We start from the raw sequence: 14814 nt of genomic DNA, 5'->3' as shown, positions 1-14814 counted from the left end.
ATAATTCATTTAATCTTTTAAAATATTTATCAATTCTTTTCTTTATTTTTGTTGTTGTTTGTTCTTGTTTATAATGGCACTTGCCAAGGACAAGCTCGCTGACGAAGTCAGTTTATTTTTGTAATTTCTTATAAATACTTTATATATATATATACTAACTGACCCGGCAATCGTTGTTCTACCATATAAATCATTTCTAGTGAATATTTTGGCTGTTAATTAAAAAATAAAGAATGTATTGTGTGTAGGGATGGGATCTATGACAGAAAGAGGAATGGAGCGCTGTAGACGATGATCGCCAATAAAAACAAAAAAACACCAACCATTCATTTTTTCAATACAATGCATTTCATTAACGTAACGAACATATACATTGTTTGATCTCTTAAAAGTTAAACATAAAATGAAAAAAGTAATATATTTTTTGTCCTAAAGTATAAAAATGAAATAAAGAAAATCAATATTCATTTCGAAGAGCAATTGAGTGTAGGATATTTTTTCTCAGTCCGTCTTTAGCCAACACAATAAGCTCGATGATTTGCCCATACCAGAACATGCCACATATAATTGTCTGCGTGAAAAACATGGTGTGCCCTAATCTAAGCCGCAAGCAGACATCGTTTGGCCTTGCTACTTATTGATTGTCACGGCGAATGCGAAACTAATAGGAAATTGAACGCGTTTGAATTCGATTGGCATGTCTGTGAGAATCAATGGAATTCGTGGCAACAAAACATTTTCGGCTCGGAATTTGCCATTCAAAATGGTGGCTTCGATAGCGTTTTTCATCAACTTTTTAATGACCAATCGCGTGTCATTGCACAGCTATGGTGGGTTCAAATTCCGAAGTAAAATAACCGGAGATCCAACTTTCAGTCGAAGTTGTAGTGACATGTCTGGCAAATCCAGTGAGTTCAAATCTCTGTTGGATAATTTACAGCTTCGTTAGCATCGGAAACTGTATTGATCGATTTGTATGATATCATGTCGCCTGGGAATGACTGCTATATCTTGAAGTTTAAATCGTCGACGTCCACATATTTTGCTGCCAAAATGTCTCTTTCTGCCAGCCACGCATGATTTATGTATTGTGTGCGTATATCGGGAAATATGCGGTCAATGAGAGCATTTTGCGAATCAACGACAGAACAGAAATTAGTGCGCAATTTTATGCCTCCAGTATTTTCAAAGACAGCAACTTTTCCATCGCCGATATCTAACAATTGGTCCGAGAATGTGTCAACAGATGGATTTTGTAGCATTTGGACACGCATATTTATTTTTACCTGGACTTTTTCAACATTACGTCACAGTGGCGATGATTTCAAGCAAGCGTTGATCTCCTCATCGGAAAGTGAACGTGGATAGGAACACCCTAATTACTTAGCGTTGTGAAATATTCTTTACGACCTATTCCCATACCTACCAAATACACATAAAAAATTTCATGAAAATCGGTCGAGCCGTTTCGGAGGAGAACGAACACAAACACCGTGATATGAGATTTTTACATATTAGATATATGATCAAATATTGTTGCAGGATGACAAGGGTACTAAACCTTATTAGCACTTACAAAGATATTTAACTACATTATGCAATATTTTCAATGTCATGCAATATTGCAAAGCATTTTATGTTTAAGGAAGTCATGAAAATCCTATATATGAAAGGAAATACTGTTTTTAGTGTGAAAAAATATGTCTTGCAAGATTTTCACAAAAAACTCAAAACATTTTATGAAGACACTATTTGTTGACTGTCGCACCACAACGAATAAAATACCCCCTCCCCAGTCTTCTTGAACTTCTACTTCAACTGCTGTCTGATTTCGTCTGCTTTTGTTATTAGTTGTAATAAAACCGTGCGACTTGTGGATTTAAAATGTCTTGTTTTCCTTTTCCTCTTTGAAGTGAAAATATTTACCAAAAATTGTTTTGAATATCATGCAGATATATTTTACTAAACTTTCTTTTATAATGCTATAAAAATGTCATGTTTAATTGGAGCCGCAAATTTAAAAAGTATGTATTTTTTTGTGAAATGTAAATGGAAATGATCAAATATTATATTGATTGTTTCGAATTTTCGCTTTTGATTGCGTACTGTTATTAGTTGAACAATTTTCATTATTTGAAGTTCTTTTTAAAAATGAAGCTTTTTGATGAATATAAACAATTTAATTTGTGTCATAAATTTTTTAAAAATGTAATTGGGGCCATATTCTCTATAAATATTTACCAGTGAAATATAAAAATCATTTTTTTAGCTGAAATAATTAATTTGTAGTTCACACTGGTTTTTTATACTCATGCAGTGAAATACGAAATACATATACATTTTAAATGCATTTTCATAATCAATCATCTGATTGTATCTGCTTTTTCATTCCTTAAGAATCAATGAAGTATACTTGAATCATGACGTGTAACTTTCGAATTGCAACTTTTAGAATAACTTCACTTTTGTTGTTAGAGCTGCTGTCATTAAAAAAAATGGATTCTGTGAGAATATTTTAAGCAACTGGAATTTTATATTTATCTCTAATAAATAATATTAAAGTTGGAATTTTTCATATAACTATCATAATCTTTTTTTTTACATCCTTTCTAGAAAAGATGCGCACACACAAATATTTTTTTATAAATATTTTGTATGTTACGGTTTTCTTTTTCTTCTCAATTTTATCTGTTAAAAGTTCAGTTCTCTGTCTAATTTATCAATCTTTTGTTTGAAGATATTCAATAAACATATTTTTTGGATACAAGATCATATTTATAATGTATAAATTCTTTGCAATAAATTTAGAAAAATAGAAATGTTAATCATATTTTGAATATCTTAAAATGAAAAAATTATTTCCTTAATGTTTAATTTTAAATTTCTGTTAGTGTTAATTTTTTTAAAAAAATTATGAATAAATCACATTTAGAATTAGTTTATGATCCTATAAAGTATAGTACATAAATTTAACATTTTTTTCTCTATCAAACCTTTTACATTATTAAAACCTTACTTTTTAAATATTAAAAGATTTAATATTTAAAAATACCTATGTCCTAATTTAAATATACTTATAATTTATCTAAGAGTTAATTATGCTACAGCAATCAAGGTGTTAAATATTTATATACTTAGTATTCAACATTTTAAAATATTAGATATTATTAGTTATGCTACAGCAATCAAGGTGTTAAATATTTATACACTTAGTATTCGACATTTTAAAATATTAGATATTATTAATTATGCTACAGCAATCAAGGTGTAAAATATTTATATACTTAGTATTCAACATTTTAAAATATTAGATATTATCTGAAATTGTCTAGTAAATTATAGATAGTTTTTGATATATATTAGCTTTGTAGCATGGAAGATAATTTACAGCTGAATCTCTCAACATCAAGTCGGATATTATTTTATTCTGTATATTAATTTTGTTTTATAGTTTTGATGAAATCCTTATAAACCTGTTATATGTTCTCTTTAGCAAAAATAATGTATTAAAATTTATTTAGTATTAATTTGCTATGCTTAATTTCCCGATTACAAGAGAATTGATGTTTTAATTCTATTTTTATTCTTTTAAATATGATTTGTAAAAATTACTGGATTTACAAAATTTATTATTAAGTTTTGATCATGTGAATATTTGTACATGTTTTTATATTTTATGTGTGTTGCAGTTTTCGGTAAAGCTTTTCATGCATTGATACGCATTGCTGATGACTTGTATATAGAAGCTCTACCGTCTGGAGTATGTATATTATAAACATTAAATATAGTTAACATTTTTTTAAATAAATTTTAGGTTTTTCTATAAATATTGTAATGCTTGTTTCTATATTTTTTCAGTTAGTTTTTCACACTGTCAATTCATCCAAATCTGCATATGCTTGTTTTACATTTAAACCAGATTTCTTCATATCTTATAGAGATGATTCAGCTGAAAAAAGAAAAGTGTTGCTTAAGGTACTTTTGATTATTTAATTTTTTTTAATGTGTAAAAATATATTTAATTGAAAATTTAATTTTGATCTCTTTTTCTTTTATATTTCATTTGATTGAACTTTTGCAAATACAAATTAGCTGGGATATGTATATTTGATTATCAACCATTATATTTATACTATGAAAATTGTTTTATAAATTTTACAGTTTTTGCTACCATTTTATACACTTGCATAAAACCATGTTTTGTAAGATGTAAATCAATAAAATTGTATACCCATAAAATGACGACAATGTAAAAAAAATTGTCTTACAAAATTTTAACTATTTGTGAAAGTTTCATACTATCAGAACAAATTTTATGATTAAGTATTTTGAGAATAATAATAATTTTGTTGTGAATTTAAGGAAGATATTTCAGGTTTATTAATTTTTTTTTCTTTTTATCTGTTTAGTCGTGTTTGATGGCATTTCGGTCCTTGCCACATTTAGAAAAAACTGTTGAAAAGTTTCTGTTTGATTTAACATCCTCATCAGATTATCTACTTCTCAAATTCTTTTGCAAACATGGTAAGGAAAAAAAAAATTACTATTTTATTATTTTTTTCTTTAGTAAATGATTATTAGCATTCTTGAGATATAAAATTTAATCATTCATTTGATACTGTAATTTTAGCCTTTTCCCCTTTCAACATATTTATATTTCTTGAAAATATTCAAATAGAAATAACTGAATTTTCTTCACCTTCATAAATTTTGTTGATTACCAGTGAATTTTAGTGAAATATTTATGATCCATAATTTTAATAAAGAAAAATGTAAAATATATATTTGTAACTATTTAGATTTTTTTTAGTACAATTTATGTAATATTTAATTTGCACAATTCTAACTGTTGCTAAGTATTTTTTGGAAGTTTTAAGAATTTTCTAAAATAGTCAACAGGGACTTATGGAATTCTAAAATGCATTCCTTAAATTTCAAGATACTCGTTACTTATTAATTTATATGGTTATTATAAATATGAGCACTTAATAATACTGAATTAGACTGTAGCTATTATAATTTGTATTTTATTTATGATGCATACTTTTTATAACATTACAATCAATTTCAGTTTAATATATTTTTAGTATGTAGAATACAAACTTAGTCATAACTAGTATAAGAGACAGTTGTTTGAGAATTTCATAATATTATTGCCAATATATTTATTTATTCTTTTAATTTGCTGGCAAGCTACTATATATATATTTAAAAAAAATTTAGGAATTTTTTTATATTTAATATTTAAATTGATGACTCTTTAATAGATTCTCAATAATCTAGTAGATATCAGATTAGAAGACTAAATATTTATTGAAAAAGAATGCATTATAATAACAAAACCTGTGTTTATTGCACATTAATTACATATCGTACTAAATTATACAGAAAATTATACTATTTATTATAAATATTTTAAAATAATATAATATTTTAATAAAATATTCAAAATAAAATCTGTCATAATAAGGCTACTGAAATTCATATAAAATAACTTGTTTTTTCTGCATTTCTGCCTTATAGTGGTTTTCTGATTTTATGGTCAAGATAGTGTGAAATAAATTATTCTTTTTGAAAAGAAATTACATATGTGATTTAATTTAAATTAATTGTTTCTTGCATTTTTGTTTTAGTGTATCATAATTATATCCAGTTTTAAATCATAGATTTTAGAGAAATTTTCATTTTGTTAACAATAAGTTGATTAGTTTACTGGCTTTTAAAAAAATTAAATTTTCAGCAATATAATATAGACTATGGCTATGTTATTTAAAAAATTTTGATGGTCCAAGTGATAAAAATTATGATTCATTTAAAAGGAACATATATTTCATAAAACAAAGGAAAATTTTGTATGTAATTTTTATATACTTGGTAAGTTGTATTTCAAATAGATGCTACTATACTAAAAATTAATGATGAGGCAAATATAAAGAAAATATAAATTAAAGAACCTATCCACATGCTTCCAAAGTGCCCAGCTGCCATAATGAGTCTTAAGGTTCTCACTGGGATAGCACAAAATATTATATCATTTTCAGAATTTCATTTATATTTTTAAATAAATTTTATAAGGTATGATATTTTTGCTAATACTTATGAAAGCTTATCGTCTGGATTAAAAATATCAACAATTTTGCATGAATTGAAGATTCCTTTTAATGCCATTATTTTTAAAAAATTAATATCCTTTCTTAAGTGCTAAAATAATTTTTTTTATTTTTTTTTATTTCACTTACTTCTCATTTGTGCACTGCTGGGTTTTCTGTAGTTATTGTCTTAAAGGCTTGATTCAAATCTATGATTTGAAAAAATATGCAATAATTAATACCCATTCTAATAATTATTATATTTATTGAATAAATTTTTATTTAATATAATTTTTTTTTTGTTTAACTATAATAAAAGTTTTACTATCTATAAAGGTTTACTATTTTGTTAAAAAATTATTTGGAGTTTTATCATTAGTACTATGGGTAGAGGATGGAAATCTAGATTCACCAAGGCTGCCAAAAAAAAAAAAAAAAAAAAAAAAAGTATCTTAGGAACTACTGAGTTATTAGTCTTTCTCTCTTTTTTTTTCATACCTTTATTTATAAAGTTTTGGTTTATATAGATGTTCTATTAAAAAGGTATGTAGATATTGCAGATTGTTCTTCGTTAGTACCTAATTGTGATTCAATAATTAACTGCATTAAATGGAATTTCTCTATTATTTTGAACTACTGGTTCACACATTGCCCTTTTAATATAAATAAATGTTGTATGTTAATTCATGAATTAAAATTTTAATTTTAAATTTATAAATTAAACAATACTGACATATGATTTTGAATTAAAGTAATCTTATGAGATTATCTTAATATTTTCAGATAATTCATTCTTAAAATTTATTTAAATATATTACTTAACTTCAATTTATCGAGCTTGCTTATTAATAATCCCCGCAAAAAATCTAAATTCTGAGTAAATGTCCAAAAAGTAATAATTTTATCTGAATGTTCATGAAATGATAATCATTATCATTTATTTAGGTATGGTTAAGATATATCAACTGCATTATGTGGAGAATGAAACTGTGCAAGGTTCATTTCCAACTAGTGGATTCTTATGTCAGCTAAATGCTTCATCACGGTAGGGGCCAAGTAGTATATAATTGTTTTTTCATTTTACTATTTTTCTTGATATTATAATAAAGCAAAAATTTGAAGTACAAGATGTTTTATGTGTCATTATCATTCTAAAATAATTTTTTAAATTATGAAGTTGAAAATTTAAATTTAAGGATTACTAATTTTTGATTTTAAAGCTTTTTATCTTTATTCATTTCCAATTTTTTTTTTTTTTTTTTTTTAGTTTGCTCCATGATGGTATTCAAAATTTCAGTACATCAGTTGAAGAAGTAACTTTAACAGTTTGTTCAAATAAGGTTTTATTACGAAACTATGTTGATGATGAGCCAGGTATTTGTTCTAAATTTTAATTTTTCAAACTTTAAATTTCATAGATTTCCTAATCAAAAGAAAATGAAAATATCCTATTTTTTTTCTAATACATTATTTAATTTTGGTTCCTGAGAGTGCCAATTACAAAAAGAATATTGAAAATTTACTATTTGATATATTAGAAAAGGTGGAAATAAAAATTTGTATTTAAATTTCAAGAAATATTTTTAAAATATTGATTATCTTCTATGTCTTCCTTGTTAGCTTTATCAAAATTTCCTACCATTTATGATACTATTTATTGTAAGTATTTCCATGCAGATCCAAATAAAGTTGTGCATACAGAATTAACATTAGAATCAGAAGAATTTGAATTGTTTGAAGTTGACCAAGAAACAAAAATTACATTTTGTTTAAAAGAATTGAAAGTAAGTGTGGTATTTTTATTTCTTCATATTTATTTGCAAAATTTTATAAATAGTCAATGAAAAGTTATATAAGCCATTTTAGAACATTTATTATTATTTTAAAGAAATATATAATATAATTTTTTTCCATATATTAAAGGTGTTTGAAATTCAGTTTCTATTGTTCTTCTTTATGACACAAAAAAGTTAATTGAAATCCTTCTGAAGAAATTGTTACCTCCTTAAGATTATTTTTCCTGTTAGCCATGTTTCATAGTTTTTGTTCATATATTTCACTATAAATTAATTCTTTGTAGTGAAAAGTTCAATTGTTTATTGAATGTTTTAAAGAAGAACACTGATGAATCTTCCAGTTAGATATTGGGCCCCCAAAAGGAAGAGGCTTGAATAAAAAAAATTAATTACCTAGATACAAAATATATAAATATTCAAAAAATTATCTTTGAATCATAAATTATTATGATGCAATATGTGTTCCCATTGAATTACTGTTATTAAATAAATTAAAGTATAATTAAATGCTTTTTTATTGTATATTGGATATATAAATATTAATTTAATTGGTTATGCTGTTTTTCACTTGAGAGGTCGTGTAAAATATTGATATAATATTGTAAAATATTAAATGTTATATTTGTTTGAAGTTTATTATTACTTTACAAATTGTCATAATAATTAAATGCTTTGACTGTGAGAAATTTATTAGCTAAACACATTATAATTGATTTTTCAAGAATATTATTACTTTAGTTACTTTTTCCATATACATATATTAAAAATGTAAATGAATAAAAACATATTATTAAGTTTAAAAAAATTCATTTGAAGTAAATTGTTTGCTTATTAATTAAATTAAAAATGTTTTGAAATGTTAAACTAAACTGGCCAGTTATTTAAAGAGAGGGTTTATAATATGCACTGCTTGAGGCTGCAGTGCTACATTTTCCACTGTCAAAAAGTGTGATTTTTTCCCTTCCTAGTTAAAGAAATGATTTATTAGCATTTTTATATATATGGTAGAAATTTTCTTATTCATTTAAATTATTTAAAAAGAAATTTAGCAATGAAATGTAAACATGTGCCCATTTAAATTATATCTACATATATAATATCTATCTTTCATTCTATTTTTAACTGTTGGGAAATTTAGATAGTTTGTAATCACTTTTATACTTAAAAAAGAAAAACTTGCAGTCCTTTCAATTAAATTAATGTTTTATTCAAGTCTTAGTTCAGAAATTCAAGCACACCAAGCAAAATATTATAGTTAAAATAGTGAAAGTTTTTGATAAATATAGTTTATTCAGTTATGAATTTTTAAACCTTAAATTTACGAATCAGTTTTAAAATTAATGAGTGTAAATAACTATTTATTCACTTTGGAACTAATCTTACTAGGTTTTCTTTTCTAGGCTGTGTTAAATTTTTGTGAAGGTTTTAATGTTCCTGTTTCAATCAAATGCCAAACAGGAGGAAGGTAAGAAGTTTTTAAAATATGATATGGTATTTCAACATCAAAATAACTCTAAATGTCTTTAAAATACCATTTTTTTCCCTATATTACACATGTTATAAGTTTGTTTTAATCCTTTTTTTTTTTTTTTTAAGACCAATCACATTTAGCGTAACTGGGTTACGTGGGGTTGATGTGCAGTTCGTATTAGCAACTTTAGCTGACAGAGAAAGTCAATCGTTATCTTCTAGTTGTGTTTCTAGAAGTTCAGTTGCTCAGACATCACAGATTGTCAAAAAGTAACTTTTTTTTTAGAATTATTTTTGCTGAATTTGCATTATTAAAAAGATAATTTGTCTATTTTATACATTGATTACTTCTGAATATTATTTTAGGGGTGGAATTTTGATTATTGTTGATGAAATAATTAAATAAGCATGAAAATGTTAAAGTCTAAGAAAAAATAATTTCATTATGAAAATATTTAGCTGATGGGATTTTGTGGGAATTATTAAAGCTATTTGTTTTTAATACGGTTTTCGAATCAAAAATATAATCAATTGACAGACAAGCAAATTAAAGTGAATGGGAAACATTAAATAAAAATCATTAAAACAAAATTCATTGAATAAATAGGAAAGATTTATAAACGAGATAATTATTTTGAATGCATTAATTCACGTTTGGAAATGGTAGAAATTGAAATGAGAAAATAGAACACACACACACACATATATATATAGTATAATACTATGGTGCTTTTCTTTTCTTTTTTTGGTTTTAGTTTGAATTATAAATAATTTTTAGTTGCAATTCCAAAATTATTTAATTTTGTTTAAAAAATACTTTTAATTTTAGATATGGTTTCTTATATATATATATTATATATATAAATACATACATAATTCAATTCAGTAAACTTGAAAATACAATAATACTCTTGCAAAATCAATTTTTCGAATGTATTTGCTTACACTTCACTATATTTTGATTCATTTGGGAGAAGGGACTTTTTTTAAATAAATGAATTCTTAGTTTTATTCTCAATCCAGGCTTTTTGTGGTCAATAAAGACAATCAATTAATCTAGCTTGTTTTTAATTATTTTGGGCTGATAAAAATTGTATAATCTGAACTATATTTTTAAATATTTGATAAACAGCTGGATTCAGTGTTATTTGCTCGGTTATCATTAATTTATCTGAATTCCTTTGTCAATAACTTTTTTTTTTTTTTTTTTTTTTTTTTTTTACAATTGGCTTGCTAAATGGCATAAATTAATCCAAAGGTTAATCTGATGAAAAGTATAATTAAAATACTTCGCTCACTTCTGAGATCCTTCTTTCCTGAATGTCCTTTTCTGAAATTATGACATCTGGATTGTTGGGGAGTGATATATATTTTTTTAATGTTCAACATGTGTATGAATAGAAAATAAGTACTTTGTCATGTTAAAAATCATTATATCTTCCTTATATTGGAATGAGTATGCTGAAGGCCAAGTTAGTTAAATTTGCAGATTGGAAATTGTACAAAGTTGAATTACAAAGTTGTACATTCAAACAAATAGTTTCTTATATCAATCTCTTGACATCACAATTTTTGCACTTAGTGTTTGATTGGGGATATTGACATATACAAACAGGAACTTAGGATGTGTACTGTTTTTTTGCTCTGTGAGCTGGTTTGCTATCTTTTATTATGTATCATTGTTTAAACTTTTTTTAAAAATTAGTGCTGAAGTAATAGTTTGCTAATTATATTTAGTAATAAAAATAAACAATAAAATTGTTTAGTAAGTCCTTCGACTTCATTTTCTAAGATTTAATATCCATTTACAGTTATTTTTCCATCAATGTAGCTAAAGGCCCTTACATATTTAGAAGCCAAATGACTAGAGATTTGCTCACAAGTAGTGATTTTTTTTTTTTTTTTGGTTTTATTTGGAAAAAAAAAATCTTATTCGTTTTACAATAAATGCAAGGGATATGCAGTTTAAATGTGTTCATGCAGTTTATCATTCTTGGTCAAATTTGCAAAGCAGGAATTTTGTGTAAACATTTCTTGGAATTGTTTTGTGCTTGTTTATTTTCTTCCACTGTTATTTTAAAAAATTAATTACACAATTACTATTTTATTAATATGGATACTATACATTTTTATATAATTTTCATTTATTATTAATAATAATTTTATACTATATTATTTTTATAACTTAGCTATTATTTAACTTTGTTTTATGTATAAAATTAGGCACCAATGATGACCAATTTGTTTACTTCCAATATTGATCTTCTTGGAAGTAATGTTGAGAATAATGAGAATGCAAATATTTAAAATTATAACTTCATTCTTCAATAAGATTGAAAATATGATTTTAATAAAAAATGAAAGTGCAAAAAATGCTTTTATGTAAAAAAGAACGTCTTCACTGCTGGAAATGAGGCATTTTAATTAAAAGTGTTTAGGACTCTATGTCAGTGAGTAAACATGACAGCAAAAATTTAACAGGTGAGAAAAGTTGCAAAATATTTACATCATTAAACATATTGAATGAAAGAGTATGAAAGCTAAAACTAAATGAATCTTGAAAAGCTAAATTAAATTACATAATAAAATTTTTTCTTTTTTAAAACAGTATCAAGAAAAGTATTAAATATCATTTTAAAAAGAGAATTAACTGTCAGAATTTATAAATAATATATTTGAAATTATTAATAATTTTGTGATGAATAATAATTTATTATTATTTTTTAAGTCAGAAGATTAAAAATAAGGAAAATCTGAATTATAATAGTTAAAAATATATATATAAAATTCTTCTTAAAATCTGTAATAAAAAACAAAGCAAAAAGTAAATACCTTTTATTAGATAAAAAAAATGATGAATTTCAAATTAGTGTGAGCAAATATTTAACTTTATAAAATTTATTAAATAAATCAAAATTACTTCATTTAATAGGTTTAAGTGCAAGTCTGCTTTGGAATTAATGGAGGAAAGAAAACATTTTTAATCATAGGCTTTACAATGAAATATAAAATTAATTTCATAGTGTGAGCAAATATTTAACTTTATAAAATTTATTAAATAAATCAAAATTACTTCATTCATGGAGGTTTAAGTGCAAGTCTGATTTGGAATTAATGGAGGAAAGAAAACATTGTTAATCATAGGCTTTACAACGAAATATAAAATTGATTTCATTTTTTTTTTATTAGAACAAAAACAAGAATCAGTTGAAGTAGTGACTTATTCTTATGAAAGGAAATAAGTTTTGGATAAAGTCCTATATATTGATATCGATTTTATTTTAGTTTTGAAATAGAAACCATTGAAAATATGATTTCATTTGAAATAGGGAAGTAGAGACATTCACTATCATACTTTTCAAAAAAAAAATATTATTTTGTAAAATTGAATAGTCTTATCCCCTCTTCTTACAGCTATCGTTTCATAAGATCTTTTTCATTTGGCCCACATCATATTTGATATTCTTGTTGATTAATTTTTAGAAATAACGGAAGTGTTATTTCTTGAATTTAACAATGACAATGCTTTGAGGAATGTAAAAAAAAACACTAACATTTTGTACTGGCTTCCATAATAAAAATATATTTAATACTTATATTAGGCACATATCTACAATGGATGATTTTTATAAGATTGATTTTAAAAAATCACATCTTGTATTTTTTTTATATACAGTTATAAACTGTTTGACTTAGAGGCATATTTTAATAATATATGTTTGAATAAGTTCTTCATTACATGAACTTATTTATAACCATTCCAATGTATTTATTTTTAGTTTGCATACAGAGAAAAAGAGAAATAATGCAGACACTCAGAGTATATCAAGCAATTCGCAAGCTAATTCATTCAGTAGTTCTCTTCCAAATTCATCTACTACACATAAGGTTCAACCAGTTGTTTTAACACTTAGTAGTGATGATGATGATAACGACAACAATGATGTAATGCTTCAGGATCCTATTCCTGATGATGATGTGATTCCTTCTACCCCACCTCATAAAAAGGTAAGCATTACCAATTGCTTATTGTCTAATGTTTAGTTTCTTTAAAAAGAAAATATGCTTTCAGTAATAATTGTTTTTTAAATAAATTTCAGAAATTTATGAAAATATATTTATTGGTTTCTGTTTGAATCGTAAGTGATTCACACCTACTTTCTATTTACGACTTCTCTTCTATAATTAAAAATAGCAAAGAAAGGATGGTCTATTTAGATAGATGACCCAGTTTACAGGACATGAATCATGTTAAATATTAATCATGTTGGAAAGAGAGAGTGAGAGAAAAAAAAAAGTGAAATAGTAAGGTATTTTCAGCTTAAAATAAAAATATTTCCCAAAAAATAAGCTTATTATTATTTTCAGAATTGTTCTTGCTTATATTAGTTGCAATTAATTTTAAAATTTGCACTTTACTAGGATCAGTATCATAGAAAAATTAAACAATTTTTGCTGATATACTTATTATTCTTTTACTGAATAAGACTTGTAAGTTGCAAAGAAATATTGTTAATTCTGATTTCAAGTCAATTAAACAACAATGATATTTTATGTGCAAGTAAGATGCTAAACAACATTATGACTGCTATCAAATATTTTGCTGAAGAAATAAATAAACTGTTAAAGCACTATTGGCTAATAAAGAATTCGACTAGAATTCTTCAAATCAAAGCTTTAAAATACCTTTAATTAATGTAATAATACTACTACCTTACCTTGATACAACTATTCATTGTGATAATTTAAACTGAGAAAACAATGGAAATATTTAAATTTTATAACAATTAAGAATTAGTGAAAAAAAAAAAAAAAAAAGGCACAGCCTTTTATCAGTTTTATTCAAATGTAACAAATTTTTATTTAAATATTATTTTCTCAAGAATCACTCCATAAAAAGTATGTAAAATTGAAATAAGGCATACTTTTTACCACTGTCTGAAATACGTAATATTGATAGTGCAAATGTTTGTGCAATAATATCACTAGCAGAACATTTTCCCAATATTGGTGATTTGGTTACTTATCAAAAGTGACAATGAATGTTGTATTCTAACAGTTTATTTATTTAATTTTGAGAATTTAAATAATTTACAAGAATATATTTATTGAAATTTGTTTTCTTATGTAATGAATTTCTTTTTTTTTTTTTCTAGTTTCGATCAATGTTTTTGGGTTTATCACAAGCAACATATACAACTATGGCACCAGATCCAGATGAAGTGCTTGTTGCTAACAGTGATGATGAGCATGGATGAATTCAAAAAAGTGCACAGAAAATAATATCGACTATATGATATACCCATGTAAGAGAGCTTATTATGTCCTTTATTGATCCTGTCACAAAGTTCCGAAATGCTATGGATCTCCATATTTCATTTCAAAATATGTGGCATTTTTATTGATTTATTAAAATAAATCACTTTTATAGTTGCTTTATTATTTTAACTAAATAAATA

The 14814-nt window shown here is 24.7% G+C and overlaps 1 protein-coding gene across 1 annotated transcript; it reads left to right on the top strand.

Moving 5' to 3' along the window:
* The first annotated feature begins 1817 nt into the window (after positions 1-1817).
* On the top strand, positions 1818-14790 carry LOC129965943 (cell cycle checkpoint control protein RAD9A-like). The gene is made up of 11 exons (XM_056080246.1): positions 1818-2024; positions 3690-3760; positions 3859-3975; positions 4410-4524; positions 7035-7134; positions 7357-7463; positions 7767-7873; positions 9286-9350; positions 9482-9625; positions 13135-13363; positions 14512-14790. The coding sequence occupies exons 1-11, from the start codon at positions 1991-1993 to the stop codon at positions 14611-14613; spliced, it is 1191 nt and encodes a 396-aa protein (XP_055936221.1). The 5' UTR covers positions 1818-1990; the 3' UTR covers positions 14614-14790.
* Positions 14791-14814: the final 24 nt, after the last annotated feature.

Source organism: Argiope bruennichi, chromosome 4, assembly GCF_947563725.1.
Source record: "Argiope bruennichi chromosome 4, qqArgBrue1.1, whole genome shotgun sequence".
In the NCBI taxonomy this organism is placed as follows: Eukaryota; Metazoa; Arthropoda; class Arachnida; order Araneae; family Araneidae; genus Argiope; species Argiope bruennichi.
The sequence above is the reverse complement of the archived record's forward strand: the minus strand, read 5'-3'. Positions and strand labels throughout refer to the sequence as shown.